Source organism: Corylus avellana, chromosome ca4, assembly GCF_901000735.1.
Source record: "Corylus avellana chromosome ca4, CavTom2PMs-1.0".
Classification (NCBI taxonomy): Eukaryota; Viridiplantae; Streptophyta; class Magnoliopsida; order Fagales; family Betulaceae; genus Corylus; species Corylus avellana.
In genome coordinates, this window is record NC_081544.1 from 696,710 (window position 1) to 711,613 (window position 14,904).

The 14,904-nt window shown below is 35.6% G+C and overlaps 1 protein-coding gene across 2 annotated transcripts; it reads left to right on the top strand.

Moving 5' to 3' along the window:
* The first annotated feature begins 7,511 nt into the window (after nucleotides 1-7,511).
* On the top strand, nucleotides 7,512-14,685 carry LOC132179922 (uncharacterized). Of its 2 annotated transcripts, XM_059592731.1 has the most exons (13): nucleotides 7,512-7,648; nucleotides 8,338-8,484; nucleotides 8,587-8,769; nucleotides 9,219-9,276; nucleotides 9,375-9,417; nucleotides 9,504-9,702; nucleotides 10,650-10,771; nucleotides 11,457-11,523; nucleotides 12,594-12,644; nucleotides 12,781-12,833; nucleotides 12,993-13,203; nucleotides 13,579-13,749; nucleotides 14,318-14,685. In XM_059592731.1, the coding sequence occupies exons 1-13, from the start codon at nucleotides 7,586-7,588 to the stop codon at nucleotides 14,381-14,383; spliced, it is 1,434 nt and encodes a 477-aa protein (XP_059448714.1). In that variant the 5' UTR covers nucleotides 7,512-7,585; the 3' UTR covers nucleotides 14,384-14,685. The 2 variants fall into 2 exon arrangements, with proteins under 2 accessions (XP_059448714.1, XP_059448715.1); XM_059592732.1 differs by lacking the exon at nucleotides 9,375-9,417 and having other exon boundaries at nucleotides 9,219-9,301.
* Nucleotides 14,686-14,904: the final 219 nt, after the last annotated feature.

A 14,904-nucleotide genomic window follows, 5' to 3' on the forward strand; every position in this document is an offset into this window, starting at 1 on the left:
GATTGATCATCATTAGATTTTGATCGAATGGTAATTTTAATAGCCACATCATTCTTAAAGGGACTCAAGAGAGACACAAGAGGGACTTCCAGAATTACTCGTACAGTTCACTCCTCAAATATAAAAAAACAAAAAAAAAAAAATCAAAAAAATTCAAACTTTTTCTCTCTCCTTCCATTTTTTTTTTCTTTTGTTCCGCAAGGATAAATTTCAAAAATATGACTGTTAGAAAAAAGACAAATTTTCTAAAATAAACCATTAGGAAAAGACAAATTTTCAAACATATGAATATTAGAGAAAAAATAAAGAAATTTTTTAAATAGAATAGTAAAAGTACATTAATCCCTAGTTTAAAAAGCTAGATGTAGATATTTTGAAATGAAAGTAGCTAAAGTAGGGCAAATGATATTTTTTTTATAGCTAAAATAGGGAGTACATTTAGGCTCTGTTTACTTCGACGTAAAATGGTTTCCAGAAAATGATTTTCACATTTTACGGTGTTTACTTCGACGTAAAATAGTGGTCAACAGAAAATATTTTCCTTTTGACCGAAAATTCTTCTTTAATTTTCAAAAAATGGTTTACGGTTTTCTGTGAGCATCTCATTCTTAAATCGATGGACCTTGTCAAGACCAACCCAGAACCTTGCTGGAACTTGACCTAAACTCGCCCAGGACCTGCTCGGGACTTGACCGGACTTGAACGGGACCCGCTCGGACCTGCCCAAGACCTGATCAGGACCCGCCCTGGACTTGACCAGGACCTGACCGGAATCCCCCGGGACCTAACCGGGACCCACCGGGGACCAGCCTGAGACCTTGTCGGGACCTGACCGGGACTTGACTAGGACCCGCCCGGAAACTGCCCGGGACCCCGTCAGGACCCGCCTAAGACGTGCCCGGGACTTAACCGGCACTTGCCTAGGACTTGACCAAGACCCTGCCGGGACTTGACTGGGACCTGCCTGGAACTCGCTCAGGACATAAGCGGGACTTGACCGAGACCCCGCTGGGACCCGCCCGGGACTTGACCGGACCTGCCCGGACCCGACCGAGACCCTCTCAGGGCTTGACCGAGACTTGACTAGGACTTGACCGGACCTGCCCGGGACCCGCCCGGGACTTGACCGGACCTGCCTGAGACCCACTCGGGACTTAACCCGTTAACCGGACCTGCCTGGGACCCGCCCTGGACTTGCCAGGTCTAGTCCCGGGCGGGTCCCGGTCAAGTCCCGTCGGGGTTCTTGGCGGGTAAACGTCGTAAAATGTTTTCGACAAAAAACATTTTCAGGGAAAATGGCTTCCCTAAAAATATTTTCCAACGAAAATCATTTTACATCGAAGTAAACAGAGCCTTAGATAATCGGACGAGAATGCTATCTTTCCTAGAAATTAAAGAAAGTGAAACCAAATGCTTCATTTTCTACTATATATTATTCAGCATTACTATAAAATAAAGCAATTTAAAATAGTAAGTGAAAACATAAAGATACATATATATATGTGACTTCTTACCAAATACTTTCTTTGCTTTATTCATCTTTTCTTGCACGATAAGATCAATTAGCACTGCTGCTAGCCTGCTACTCATAAAAAATGAAAGAAATGTTTATGTTGGTTTTTACCTGAAACAATACTCGATTTTATAGGAAATGCATGGCGTGCATTGTATTTATTCTGAATCTAAAAGTAATAAATTGTAATAATAATTAATATAAATTTCTAACATGCCTATGTTTTATTGTAGAAAATACTGGATCCGGTGCTGTTAAAACAATCAACGGTTGGGATTAAATAGAATAAAAAAATAACAATCAACGGTTGAGATTTAACCCAAAAAAAAAAAAAAAACCTAGAGGAGAGAAGGAATACTATTTCTAGTAGTCCGTACGAAGGGAGTTGGGTGCTTTTAGCAGACACTTGAAGGGCTTGTGAGTATGGGACAATCTTGTCTTGTGGGAAAACTTGTTGGAAAACGGATTATAATTGTTTCCAAAGTTTTGGGAGATAATTTGTTCCTTGTAAATTTTGAATATGCGTGGGATAAAGCATTATTTCCCAACCCAGCCTGAATCATACAGACTAGGAGCAGTATTTCCCAACCCATCTTCAAAATCCATCCTCAAATCATTACCAAAATGAACACAATAACACCCGCCACAACCGAACGAGAGAAAACAAAATAAAATAAAAACAAAAAAGAAAACAAAAAATTTATCTACCTTCACTACAAAAAATAGGGTGTTTTTGACGTGGCAAATAGTAACATACTTTTTGCCATGTCGATAATTATTGACGTGGCTATAGTGACACGTCAATAAAAACTTTATTGACGTGGCGCATTTTCGCACGTCAATAATTATTGACGTGTCAAAATGGCACGTCAATAAATAGTGACGTGTCATTTTGGCACGTTAATAATTATTGACATGTCAATAATTACTGACGTGCCATTATTACACACGTCAAAAATTAATTAATTAATAATATTAATTATTTGTACTTATATTAAGTAACAAAATTTAATTAATTGGTTAACAAAATTAGATAACAATATTAATTGGTACCTATATTAAGTAACAAAATTTAATTGGTATATGTCATCATACATTAAGAGATATTCAAACCCATTAAAATTTTATAAAACTAGTTAATGCTCTTGTCTCTTATATGCAACGCTTTCACTATATATGGTTCTAATATGTGCTTTGAATTCTTTAATTTACGGTTATTAATTAATATTAGGTAACAAAATATATATGGCTATTAATAAATAATAAAAATTATGCAATGCTTTCACTATATATGGTTATTATATATATGTGCTTTAAATTCTTTAATTTATGGCTATTAATTAATAGTAGGTAACAAAATATATATGGTTATTAATTAAAGTGATATAGTATTAATACATATCACGTTTTCAATATTGTAGGAATATTAATACATATATGTATTATCTTAGTTTTAAGTATATAGTATTTTAAAAAAAATAAGTGATCATATAATTTATTTCTCTTATTATTTTCAATATATTTTCTTGACGTGTCAAATGTAACACGTCAACAATTTCTTGACGTGCCCCCATCCTCTCTCGACTCTCACTCTCTCAGATCTCACTCTTGCCGCTCCTCTCCTCTCTTGACTCTCACTCTCTCAGACTCTCTCATTGTCGGCGCTCCTCTCTATCTCGCCTCTCCCGGAGCACTGACCTAGCCTCTACCGTCCGCTCCCAGGTTTTTCTCTCATCTCTCTCTCTCTCTCTTGGCTCTCACAATGACCTTTGTGACCTTCACCCCTCGGTCTAATTTGTATTGTTTGATTATATTGTAATCTTAGGGTTTTTTGTTGTTAATGAATTTTTGTTATGGATTTTTTTTTTCCACTTATTGTAGACTCATGTATGGTCTGACTATATTTTTGGTGTGATTATGTTTGGTTGGATTTTTTGTTGAAGTACTGATTTCAATTATGCTTCTTGTTAAGGTTTTTGTTGAAGATTTGAAGACTTGAAGTTGCATTATGCCTGGACCTTGTTGGCTGCTGAATTTGTCAAACCCGCCCTGCAAACCTGCCCCGAGCGGATAATAGAAATTGCATGCAGGTGACGGGTTAAAATATTCAAACCTGCATAGTGTGGGGCGGGTGCTAGAAATGGGCAATACCTGGCCCGCCCCAACCCGCGCCCAACCCTATCCAAGGCCAAAAGGAGACACGTCGTTCTCACAAAAAAAAAAAAAAAATTATTCTGCACAAGTTGACTTTTCTATTAGACTAACTATGGAGATAAGAATCCTTTCATGTTGGGGAATTTTTATTTTACATGTCTTCACAAGGAGAGGGATTCGAACTAGTGACCCCCGCTTTATGAAGTATGTTCTTCAGGCGATTGAGCTACTCTTTAGAGACTCATGTTGAGGAATTGAAAGTGACATGGTTGGGTTTTTTTTCAACAGAGAGACATCATATGAACTTAGGGAGAAATTTTAATCCACGTGTTATTGTCATGGACTAACTTGATTACGTATCGCCATGATCAAGAAACAATACTCGTGTGTGACAAATGAGAGAAAATGATTTACCCTTTTATCCACGTGTTTGGTTTTAATTGGTCTCACGTAGGTAGATTGACCGTTGCAAATCCTCATTTAAAATTTCAATGAAAAAAGATTTTTTCACTCGACAAAAATTAAAGGTCATTCATTGTCAAAAAAGAAATGCTATTATTCTTCACACTACAGTTATACAATGCTCACGTGACATGGGCTAATAGCCCTATAATTTTTTCAATACATAAAAGTAAATATTATTGTATTGAGAATAGGCTAGTAATTCTTGTTGCAATTAATTGTTGAAGCCTGTTTCCGTGTAATCTTTTGCTTTCCCTGTATCTGCAATATTACGAGTGATTGTAAGATTATGTCAACAATTATGGCTATGCATGAAAATGTGCTTGCAATATCCCATAAACATGAAGACCCTAGTCCACACTAATCACTATGCATTATAACGTACTTGCTTATATGAACCATGAAATTTGGGAGAGAGCCATATGCATGTCTATGCATAAACATGCATGTACTTGTGTATATAGCCATGCATATACCAATGAGAAGAGAGCCATGCATATACCAATGAGAAGAGAGAGAGAGAGAGAGAGAGAGAGAGAGAGAGGGTATATATAAGAGTTTCATACCAAAACCAACACTGTTGCTAGGGAATCTCACACGATTAAAAGCACAATCAAAGGCAATATCAGAGGGAAATTTGCAAAAGTTTAGTATAAGATGCACACAACCTTTGTACGTACCCCATCCCCTTCCTAGTTTTGTTAACACCTTGAGACTTGGGATTTTATCGCAAACCCCGATCCACTTAGTAGAACAGTCGATCCAATTAGGTGTATCTTGTTGAGGGGGAGAAAGAAGGTGAGGCAAAACAAAAGAGGGCGCCGGAGGGAGAGAGGGAGGGGGAGGGTCATCGGCCTGCACTACAAGTACAATAAAGATCATCATCAGCAGCAGCAACACATCTCTCCTCACACAATTTTCATCCATATTTTCACTTTCTCTCTTGAAATTTATGGTAAATGAAAGTCGAATACAAACAATGCACACTTGATGGGGTCTTAAGTCCTCTCTTGTGCATGGGTTGATAGAATATATATATATTTAAAAAATAAAAAATAAAGATAATATTGTTAAATTACCAATTATCCTAAAAGCTTAAGCTGATAAGAAAAGGTAAATTTAATCACTTAATCATTACTTTAACACTCCCTTTCATGTGTGGGCTCAAACTTCCTTTTAATAGGTGAGGCTCAACATGTGAAATATTTAATTGAAATGGAGGGTGAAATTGACGGAGTCAAGTTCGATCCCAGAACCTGGCTAGGATACCATGTTAGATTTTAGAAGAAGAATGAATTCTTTTATTTCACTATGTATCTTTTGCTTACAAATAGTCTATTATATAGACTGGAGAAGAGGGAGCACATCCCTTGAATCAAGGCCCAAATCATGCACGGTCAGCCTTTTTGACTTCTGAGATTTACTACACAATAAATCCAGATTATCTAGATTTGTTCCTTTAAGATATGGCTCTTAGATTTTATTGTTAAACTAAAGGAAGAGACCGCAACAAGGTGTTAACCAAATCGCTCTGATATCATGTAAGTTACCAATTATCCCAAAAGCTTAATCTGATATGAAGAGGTAAATTTAATTACTTAACCATTACTTTAATATATATTAGTCTAAATGCCTTTTTATACCCACAAAGGTTCTTTTCCCTCCAACAAAAAGTTAGTCAAACGAATTAAGAGTTTGCTAGTTTGAAAAATGACTTTTGGAAAAATTTGATAGCTTCTAATTAACTTTTTAAATAAAATTGTGTCTTGGGCTTGGGTCATTGGTTTTTGGAAGTTGTCATACAATAATTTGCTACCTTTCGTACTATAATTGGAATTGAGTCAATGGGTTTTTTCAAGTTTTCATTTATGTCCAAAAAAGACAAAAAAATTTAAAAAAGAAAAAGAAAAAGGGTGGATTTCCATCCCTTCCCCCCTTTTCTGTGGGGTACACCAGACCACTATTCTCTTTGTAGAGGTGGGAGAGATCGACCCCCACCTCCCTCTTCTTTGTTTTTTAGGAAAAATTGCTTGTGATAAATAAATTGTTATGGTTTCAAAATGAATTCATAAATCCATGTGGTTTACCTCCGTAACAATATTATCACTATAAGCAAGTTTTTGGTTAAAATCATGCATGTTTCTTTATTTTTCGAGGCTTTGTACTATTGGTCTGTACTTGTAAAAGGGCTATATATATATATATATATATATATATATATATATATATATATATATTCAAGTTGTATGTTCTACATATATAAGTTTTCATTTGAGCCTAGTGCTGTTATCGAATGGTAACTTTATTCGACAGCTTTAATTTTAGGATTAATTATTTTTTTAGTACTTAAGTTTGTACAAAAAGTGCTACGGAGCAGCATTTTTTCTGGAATTCATCTGGAAAAAGTGATGCTCCTTAGCATTAGCCATAAGTGAGATAGTATGACCATGCTAAAAAAAAAGATCTATGTCCTCCAAAAAATGATATGGCTTTTAAATTTACAATTGGATTTATGGTAGATTATTATTAAATTTTGATCAAATTATGATTTTTAAAGTCACATTAATTTTGGAATGACACAAAGAAAACATTGGTCTTCCTTTTAGAATTACTCTTTCAATATTGTGATCATTATCATAAAGTTGTTCTTTTTGAAACTATATATAAAAAACGTAAAACTTGTTGATACGTATTAATATGCGATTAGAAGGTGTTAACATTTTTTTTAATTGATTCACATTGTTTCAATCTCACGTTGACACGTGTTAGCAAGTTGTAAAATAGTTGTAAATTAATGGATTATAGGGTCTAAGCTTCTAGCATTACTCTTTCTTCCAAAAAGTTCCAAACTTTAACATAACATTTGGTTTGAAGAATCTAATTCCCTCCCACATTCGCATTTTCAGGAATGTAATGCTTAAGAATTTGGATTACTTAAAATGTGATTAAACCCACTTTGAGAATGATTAGGAATCTAATAAGGTTCTTGAGAATTTCTTAGTGACGTAGCATAAGCGAATAATCTGCGTTTATAAAAAGCTTCTTGTGGTAATTATTTTCAATTTTTCATAATTGTAGATCTCAAAAAAATTTACATTGAATCAGAAAAAAAAGGTAGTACTTCAAAATGATAGTTGCAAATTGAGCAAAAAATGATTGGCTTTTGGAGGCATTTGGCATGCAAAATACTCTTAAACTTGTTGAGAGGAATTAGTCGACTTGACAGCTGAAACAATCGCCGTAATAGAAACGTCCAGCGACGAAATGTATATACTTCGTTACTAAAAGTTTCTCAAAGGCGAAAGGAGGTTGAGAACGACCTCAAAAGTACCATATCACATCTATCTGGCATTTTAGTCTGCCACGTTGCATGCCATTTGATCATTGTTAATCAGCTTCACACACACACAGACGGAGAAAGAGAGAGAGAGAGAGAGGCAACTGAGCTTGGCGGCTATGGCAGTGGCAGTGAGCTACTGCAAGCCTTCTCCATTTCTAGGCCAATTCCCATCTCATTTTGTAAGGCTCTCTCTCTCTCTCTCTCTGAGTTTTGATATCACGGTGTATATAGCAAATGATGTTGTACATTTATGTGAGTGATTGTTTGGATCCCTTTGCCTCTCAAAGTTTCTTAGAAATGCATTTTAGGTTATGGGTATTTGTTCTCGAATCTCGGCATCAATCTACATCTTTCTTTTTTCTTGCTTGCTTGCTTTGTATCTTTTTTTTTGGGGGGGAGAATCTTGGCATAATGCAGAATTATATTCAGAATCAGAAACTATATACTGCGACTAGTAACAGTGCTATGAGTTACTTGGTTTTAGTATATGTAGCATATATAGGTATGATGGCATAAAAAAAATCCAGTGGATTGGAGAATTTGGATTTTGGTTTCTGGCATATGGTATGCCCTTTCTGCCATTCCCTTAATTGATCTGAAATAAAACTATATATATGCATGTATTTGTGTGTGTAGAAAAATTCACATTTTTTATTTTACCAATTAGTAAAGTTTCTTTTAAATATGGTAAATTAGAAACCTTCCTGCCAATGAAAGATGATGTTCCTTTACTTTGGATTATTGAGTAGTGGTTTAATTAGGGCCATTACTATAAGAGGATTGAAATGTGTTTCACATTATGTTTACGATGGATTGAGCCTATACTTATAGATGAAGTGAAAACTGGCATTTGATTTTTGACTTGTAGGGGAGATCACAATGTAGACAAGTAACGGGGACTTCAGGTCAGATACCTAGAATTAGTGCACTATTTTGGGAATCTAAGAAGTCTGTGGCACAACAAGAAGTGGACTTTTCACTTGGGGATTTTACTTTGACAGGGTCAGCCCCGGAGGTGTCTTCTTTTGATGGTCCTTTGGAATTCATGACTACTTATTTATCTGTTTGTTCTTTGTAGTTTCTGTAGCTATTCACACTTCACTGATTCTATATTCAGGACATTTCAGCAAATCAGGTGAAACCTAAAAAGATATCACTTTCAGTTGTTTCTTCAATCTTAGATGTTTCACCCAGTGGCTGGGATGCGTGCAATTTGGATGCCACGGGTCCTGCAAAATCTAATCCATTTCTTACTCATGGTTTTCTCTCGTGCTTAGAGGAGTCCGGCTCTGCAGTGAAGGTTAGGAATCATTTGCTTCATACCAGACCTCTATAAGTTGAAATATATTTATTTCTTTAGGGACCATTTCAGTATCATGCCTTTTAGCTTACCTAGCACTTGAAATGAATATTCTCTGCTCTTTTTAACTCAAGAGCTAAATTGAATGGTCAATAGTTTATTTTGTGTGTGTGTTTGCTTATACAGTTGTTCTCTGTGGTGGTTTTCACTTCCTCCTTGTTCATGTTACTGAAAATGTGGAAGGTTTTGCTTTATTTGTGGGGAAAATACCATAACTTCATTTTCATGTGAAAGATTGTGAGTAATCATTTAAAAAAAAAAAAACAAATTCTCTATTGATGATCCTTCAGATATCTCAGTTAATATTATATGTCTTTAACCATGTGTTTGATGTGAATGAACTGAAGATTTGACTGTTGTATCAATTATCAGCTTAAATTTTGTTTCAGGAAACTGGATGGATGCCGCGTCACATAATTGCTAAGGATGAATGTGAAAATATTTTAGGTGTTGTTCCACTCTATCTTAAAAGGTTTAGCATCTGCTATTTTGTTAACACAGCAAGTTTTTTTTTTTTTTTTTAAATGACGGGGAACCCCTCCAAGGCAGGACCACTTCATGTACCTACCTCTGTCGAGCAAACCTGATGTACAACAAGTTCTGATGTACTTTGTTCTAAAATTCCTTATATTAACTCCTTCCTGATGATAATCTGCTTTTATTTCTTTCTGCAGCCATTCCTATGGTGAATTTGTTTTTGATCATTCTTGGGCTGATGCATACTACAGTTTTGGGGCAAGATATTATCCAAAGTTGCAATGCTGTGTACCTTTTACTCCAGTAACTGGTCCAAGAATTTTACTTCGTAATACCCCTTTCAAAGATCAAGTTTTTGACATTATGGTCTCTGCTCTGAAGGATCTAGCGGCCAAGGTGTTGGATTTATCAAATGGTTCTTTATTTTCATACATCACTTTGTTCACGCTAATCTATTTTATATAGCTCTGCTCTCTATCTATTGCAAACTTATTTTGACTAAAGAAGTTGTTTCACTAACTCTGAGAAAAAATGAGACACATTATTGTGGGAGTTGGTAACTGAAAAATTCCTCCACTTGTATCCATGTGGGACTCATGAAGCAACGTGACTTTTTATTTTTGTGTCTAAATCAGATATATCATTTCCTTTTATTTTCTAGATTAGTGCTAAGAATACAAAAAAAATCAAGTTGTTGTGAAATCTGGTTTGCAAGATAAACCTCGAGAGGATATTTAATCTAATGATGTGGCTTTGCAAAGTATTGTTATAATAAAAAGTTATTGAGTGGTGTAACGTTTGTTCAAATTACACACAAACACACATAACGTAAAATTTCTTTTTTTTTTTTTGGGGGGGGGTTTAATTCAGCAGGGAGCGAAGAAACTGAGAAATGCTTTGCAGGTGCTCTGCTGAGATAAGCAAAGGGTTCCTCTGATTTTTGTCTCTACTTACAAGAGGTGGAAAATGATTATTAAAGAGGAAAAGATCTGATATCTTAGTGAGGAAATCTCATAATGCAGTTGCAATCTTTTCGCCTTGAAACACAATCTCATAAGTGATAAGTAAAAATAAAAAAAAGGGCTTATCTAAATATCAAAGCACAAAATGGTAGCTAATCTTATGATTGTGATCTACACAATCATAAATATCAAAGCACAAATTGTGTTTCAAGGCGAAAAGATTGCAACTGCATTATGAGATTTCCTCACTAAGATATTTAGATAAGTAAAGAGCACTTCTATGGTTTTTTCTACCTTTGTATTGTGATCCACCCAAGAATTGATTACTTGCTTTGAGTTTTGATGCCCTGGTTACTTAAGGTTATTTTATATGTTTTACAGTCCCAGCTTTCATCGCTGCATATCACCTTCCCATCTGAAAATGAGTGGCAAAAACTGAAGGGAAAAGGTTTTCTGCAGAGGATTGGAATGCAGTACCACTGGAAAAATCGTAACTATAAGAAGTAAGTGATACTAAAACAGTTTTTTAGTCATGGTACCGTGACTTCATTAATATGATAATTGGTTTACATAGTCATTGTTCTTCATTCATCTATTTATTTTATATCAAATTCTATTGCTGCATCTTGGCACATCCCTTGAAGACAATCCGATGAATGCCATTTCTTCATATATCACACACACACACACATCTATTGATTGATCCAGCTTGGCTACAAGGGTGGCCAAATCATAAGGTCTGGAGAAAAATAAGCCCAGGAGTCATGAACTTCTGCAATATTATATAGATTGCCTTTTGGTTTTCTTTAAGGCTTCCAGCTTATTCAGTTTGGCTGGAATTTTGTAGGCATACCTACCAAATGCTGAAAAATAATTTCTGTAGGCATATATTCTACTCTATATTATTTGCGAGTAATTCATCCCTTCTGGTTTCTGATCCTGCCAAGTTTTTCTGTCTTCAAGGTTGAAGACAAACATTTTTATAGAAAAGTACCTGAACATGGAAGGATATTGTTGTAAGAATTACCTCAGTAGCTTTTCCTCTTTTAGACATCAGCATAAGTCTAAGCATTGTATAATTAGAACAAGTTGTGGCAGTAAATCTCTGAATGCCTCGTCTTTTTAGCTGCAAGACTCAGTTTTATGCACAAATAATGTAGTGTGAGAGGATCTCTTTTTGTGCTGCAGTTTTGATGAGTTTTTGATGGACATGAAACAAAGTAAGAGGAAAAATATTCGTCAAGAACGCAAAAAGGTTGGTCTGGTCTTTCCAAATATTGTTTTGTGTGTGTGTGCGTGCGCGTGTGTTTAGTTGTAAAAATAAGACCTTGCACGCAAGAGCAAATTCTTCTTCAAGCAAAACAAGGAACTGGTGGTTCGTTTGTAGTGATCTACTTGACTTTCATTACTGCTGGTTAAGATTCACTTCAAGGTTTAAATATTGGTAATGTTCATTTGAATTCAGATATAAAGTGGGGATGGATGAATCTAGAGAAAAGTGCATGGAAGTGATAGGAATGATAGGAAGATCACAGAATCAATGTAGCTGGTGCTAAATTATTGACGGAAACTAATCTAGATTTTTATGATACCATAAGAAATCAAGCAAAGTAACTACACAAATAAAATCCTAGATTGAGAGATTACAAAAAATGAAATATTTATGGTACTTGCATGTTTAGTTGCCTTCTACAACTCATGGCAGGAATATCCACAATTTGCAGCCCACATAGGATATTGTTCATGAATTTTCGTATGATCAAATAAATCTGCACTGTTTTTCTGCCTTTTTTCTTGACAAGAGTTTGGACAAGTATGGGTATTCCATGGAGTTCAATTTATAATGCTTAAGTAAATTAATGGGTTTGAGCTTCCAAAATGAAATTTATAGGATTTTAGTCTTTTGAGATTTAAGGGTGCATATGATGGGGATGAATGTTTCCATTCTGATTTACTTTGTTGTAGTAAATTTCAGGGGTTCTGAGTGATGGCCCAACAGTAAGAAGTATATAATTTAGTTTGGATGATTTGTCGATTGATTTGTTATACCATGCATAAACCAATTGCAATATTTAAAGGCAGGAGATCATATTGTCATATTTCGTTCTAGCGTTTGAACCCACTTATTTTTTGTTTTCTGTTTGCACATAATTTAGAATCTCTCTCTCTCTCCCCATTTTCCAGTAACATCCTTAGAAGCCAATGTTGATGTGATATGCTGAACATGTCTATTGCTTGGTATACTATGTTGGTCTATGAGATCAATTGACTTGTTTATTGGACGTGCAACTTGCATGTGTTCTCATTGAATTTTACTATGTGCAGATTTCTGCACAAAACTTGACTATGAAACGGCTTCGGGGTTATGAGATAAAGGTAATGAGTAATAGACATCATCTTAGGTTATGTTGTGGGCAACGCAAAGTTGGAACTTTGATCTTCTTCATTTATTGGGTCAGGCAGAAAATAGTTGGTAGTTCTTACCCTAATATCTCTTTGGTTCTATTTGCAGGCGAGGCACTGGGACACCTTTTATAAATTTTACAGGAACACCACCGATAACAAGTTTGGTCCTTGCCCTTTGACCTCCTTTTTTTGGGCTTTACAATGGAAATATAACTGCGATCAGTATGCTTTTTTCACCTTGTATGGTCTTAAAAATTTGTTGAATCACATGGAGTGCTTGAGATGCTGCATCTTTGATATGCTGTTGATCATCCATAGGTGGGGTAGTCCTTATCTAACAAGGGAGTTCTTCCACGACATGGGATCAAAGATGGGGGATCAGGTACTGCTTGTTGTTGCTGAAGAAGGGGAAGAACTTGTTGCTGGTGCTCTTAATCTTATTGGAGGTGATACTTTATTTGGGCGGCTATGGGGATGTCAGCCACGAGCTTACTATCCAAGTTTGCATTTTGAAGCGTGCTATTACCAGGTGTGGACCTGGTTGGTATACGTAAAGCTAAATAATCTAGAATTATCTACTCCTCTCTTATCTTAGTACCATAAATGGAGGAACAATCTGGAAAAGTTTCCTTGTTTTTGAAACAACAGCTATATCCATGAATTATGATTGGCTATGACTATGAATATGATACTGTTAGGATCATGCACTTTTGAACTGTTCAGCCAGAACTGATTGTTAACCCACTTAACCACAAAGCTCAAGCTTACAGGCAAGTATGGACTGTATTCCTAGAATTTTGAAATGGGTCTATATATATTTCAAGAATTCTTTCATGTGAAGAACATCAACCTTGCGAAGGAATGCATAATTTTTTTTTTTTTGTGCCTTGATTTGACATAACAGGCAATAGAAGCAGCTATTGAGCTCAATCTGAACACAGTTGAGGCAGGAGCTCAGGGTGAGCATAAGATTCAACGTGGGTATCTGCCCGTGACAACTTATAGCTGCCATTACCTTATGGATGAAGGTTTCAGGACAGCCATAGAGGAATTTCTAGTGCGCGAATCAACTCAGGTGATTAACACTATATTGCAGTACTTCTGTGAGTACTTTATTTTAAAGGAATTATTTATCATCCATCAGCATGAGAATCGTATCCTTTTGAAGCAACCAAGCTCCATCTTATGCCCAATTTATTGGGAAGAATTCGTTCCACTTCCATTCTTTCCTTTTCTCCACCTCTTCCTTGTCCTCCCTATCCTTTTTTTCCCAGAGTTATATATATGATGAAAGTTTATATGTGGATAAAATAACACTATTTTTTTGCAAGTAAAATCCTTCTTTTGAAGTCTTAGGAGGATCGCATTGTAGATAAGTTTCAGCTTTTGGGTACATTTTGAGATTTCAACATGTTTGGCGTCTTGCCTTCCATTTGGGGAGGAAGTTTCAATATCATAGGTGACTCAAAGTGATATCCATTGTACTGGTCCTAGTGGTTAATTTTTGAAAACATTATTACACTTATTGGACATAACCTAAGCATCTCATAGAAGATTGCTGATAATGTTTGTCTACATAGAAGATTTTGTACTCTTACCCTACATGCCTTGTCATTTGTTTAATAATTACTTTTTGTTTGCAGGTTAGGCTTGTTATGAAATTATTACATGATTCTGGTCCCTTTAAGGAAGGTTTAGAACTGATATAAGAAAACGAGGCGCCATCGACATATTCGTGGTATTTTTCACACACATGTGAATGTCTTTTCATCTTTATGTGCTGATCATAGTTATGAAATTTTGCTTCAAGATTTTTGTAAATAATTACATTGACAGCATTGATTTGTGAATCATGGTGACCCTATCTCAATAGGCAATCAGGTAGCTGGTATGCGAAGTGCTGCCTCTATACTCATCTAAACTTTTATGTAAATAATGCCCCGAAATTATGTAAAATCTCATGTAAATTTCTAGGATGAATCTGATTAGATTTTCAGCAGAAAGTTCTTTATTTAAATTGTAGAACACCATCAGAGCAAGTGCTGACCATATTAGTGGCCCCATTGCTAGAAATGGAGGTGCTTGATTTAATCCTTTGAAATATTGTCTGTACGGACAACAGTGGAAACTAACAATTTTATGGATTCATGGGAATTCCTTCCAACAATTGCTTTTCCTTTGAAGAGTGAAGTCAAGATGATTTGGCTTAGGTGCTGTTAATCTAGAGAAT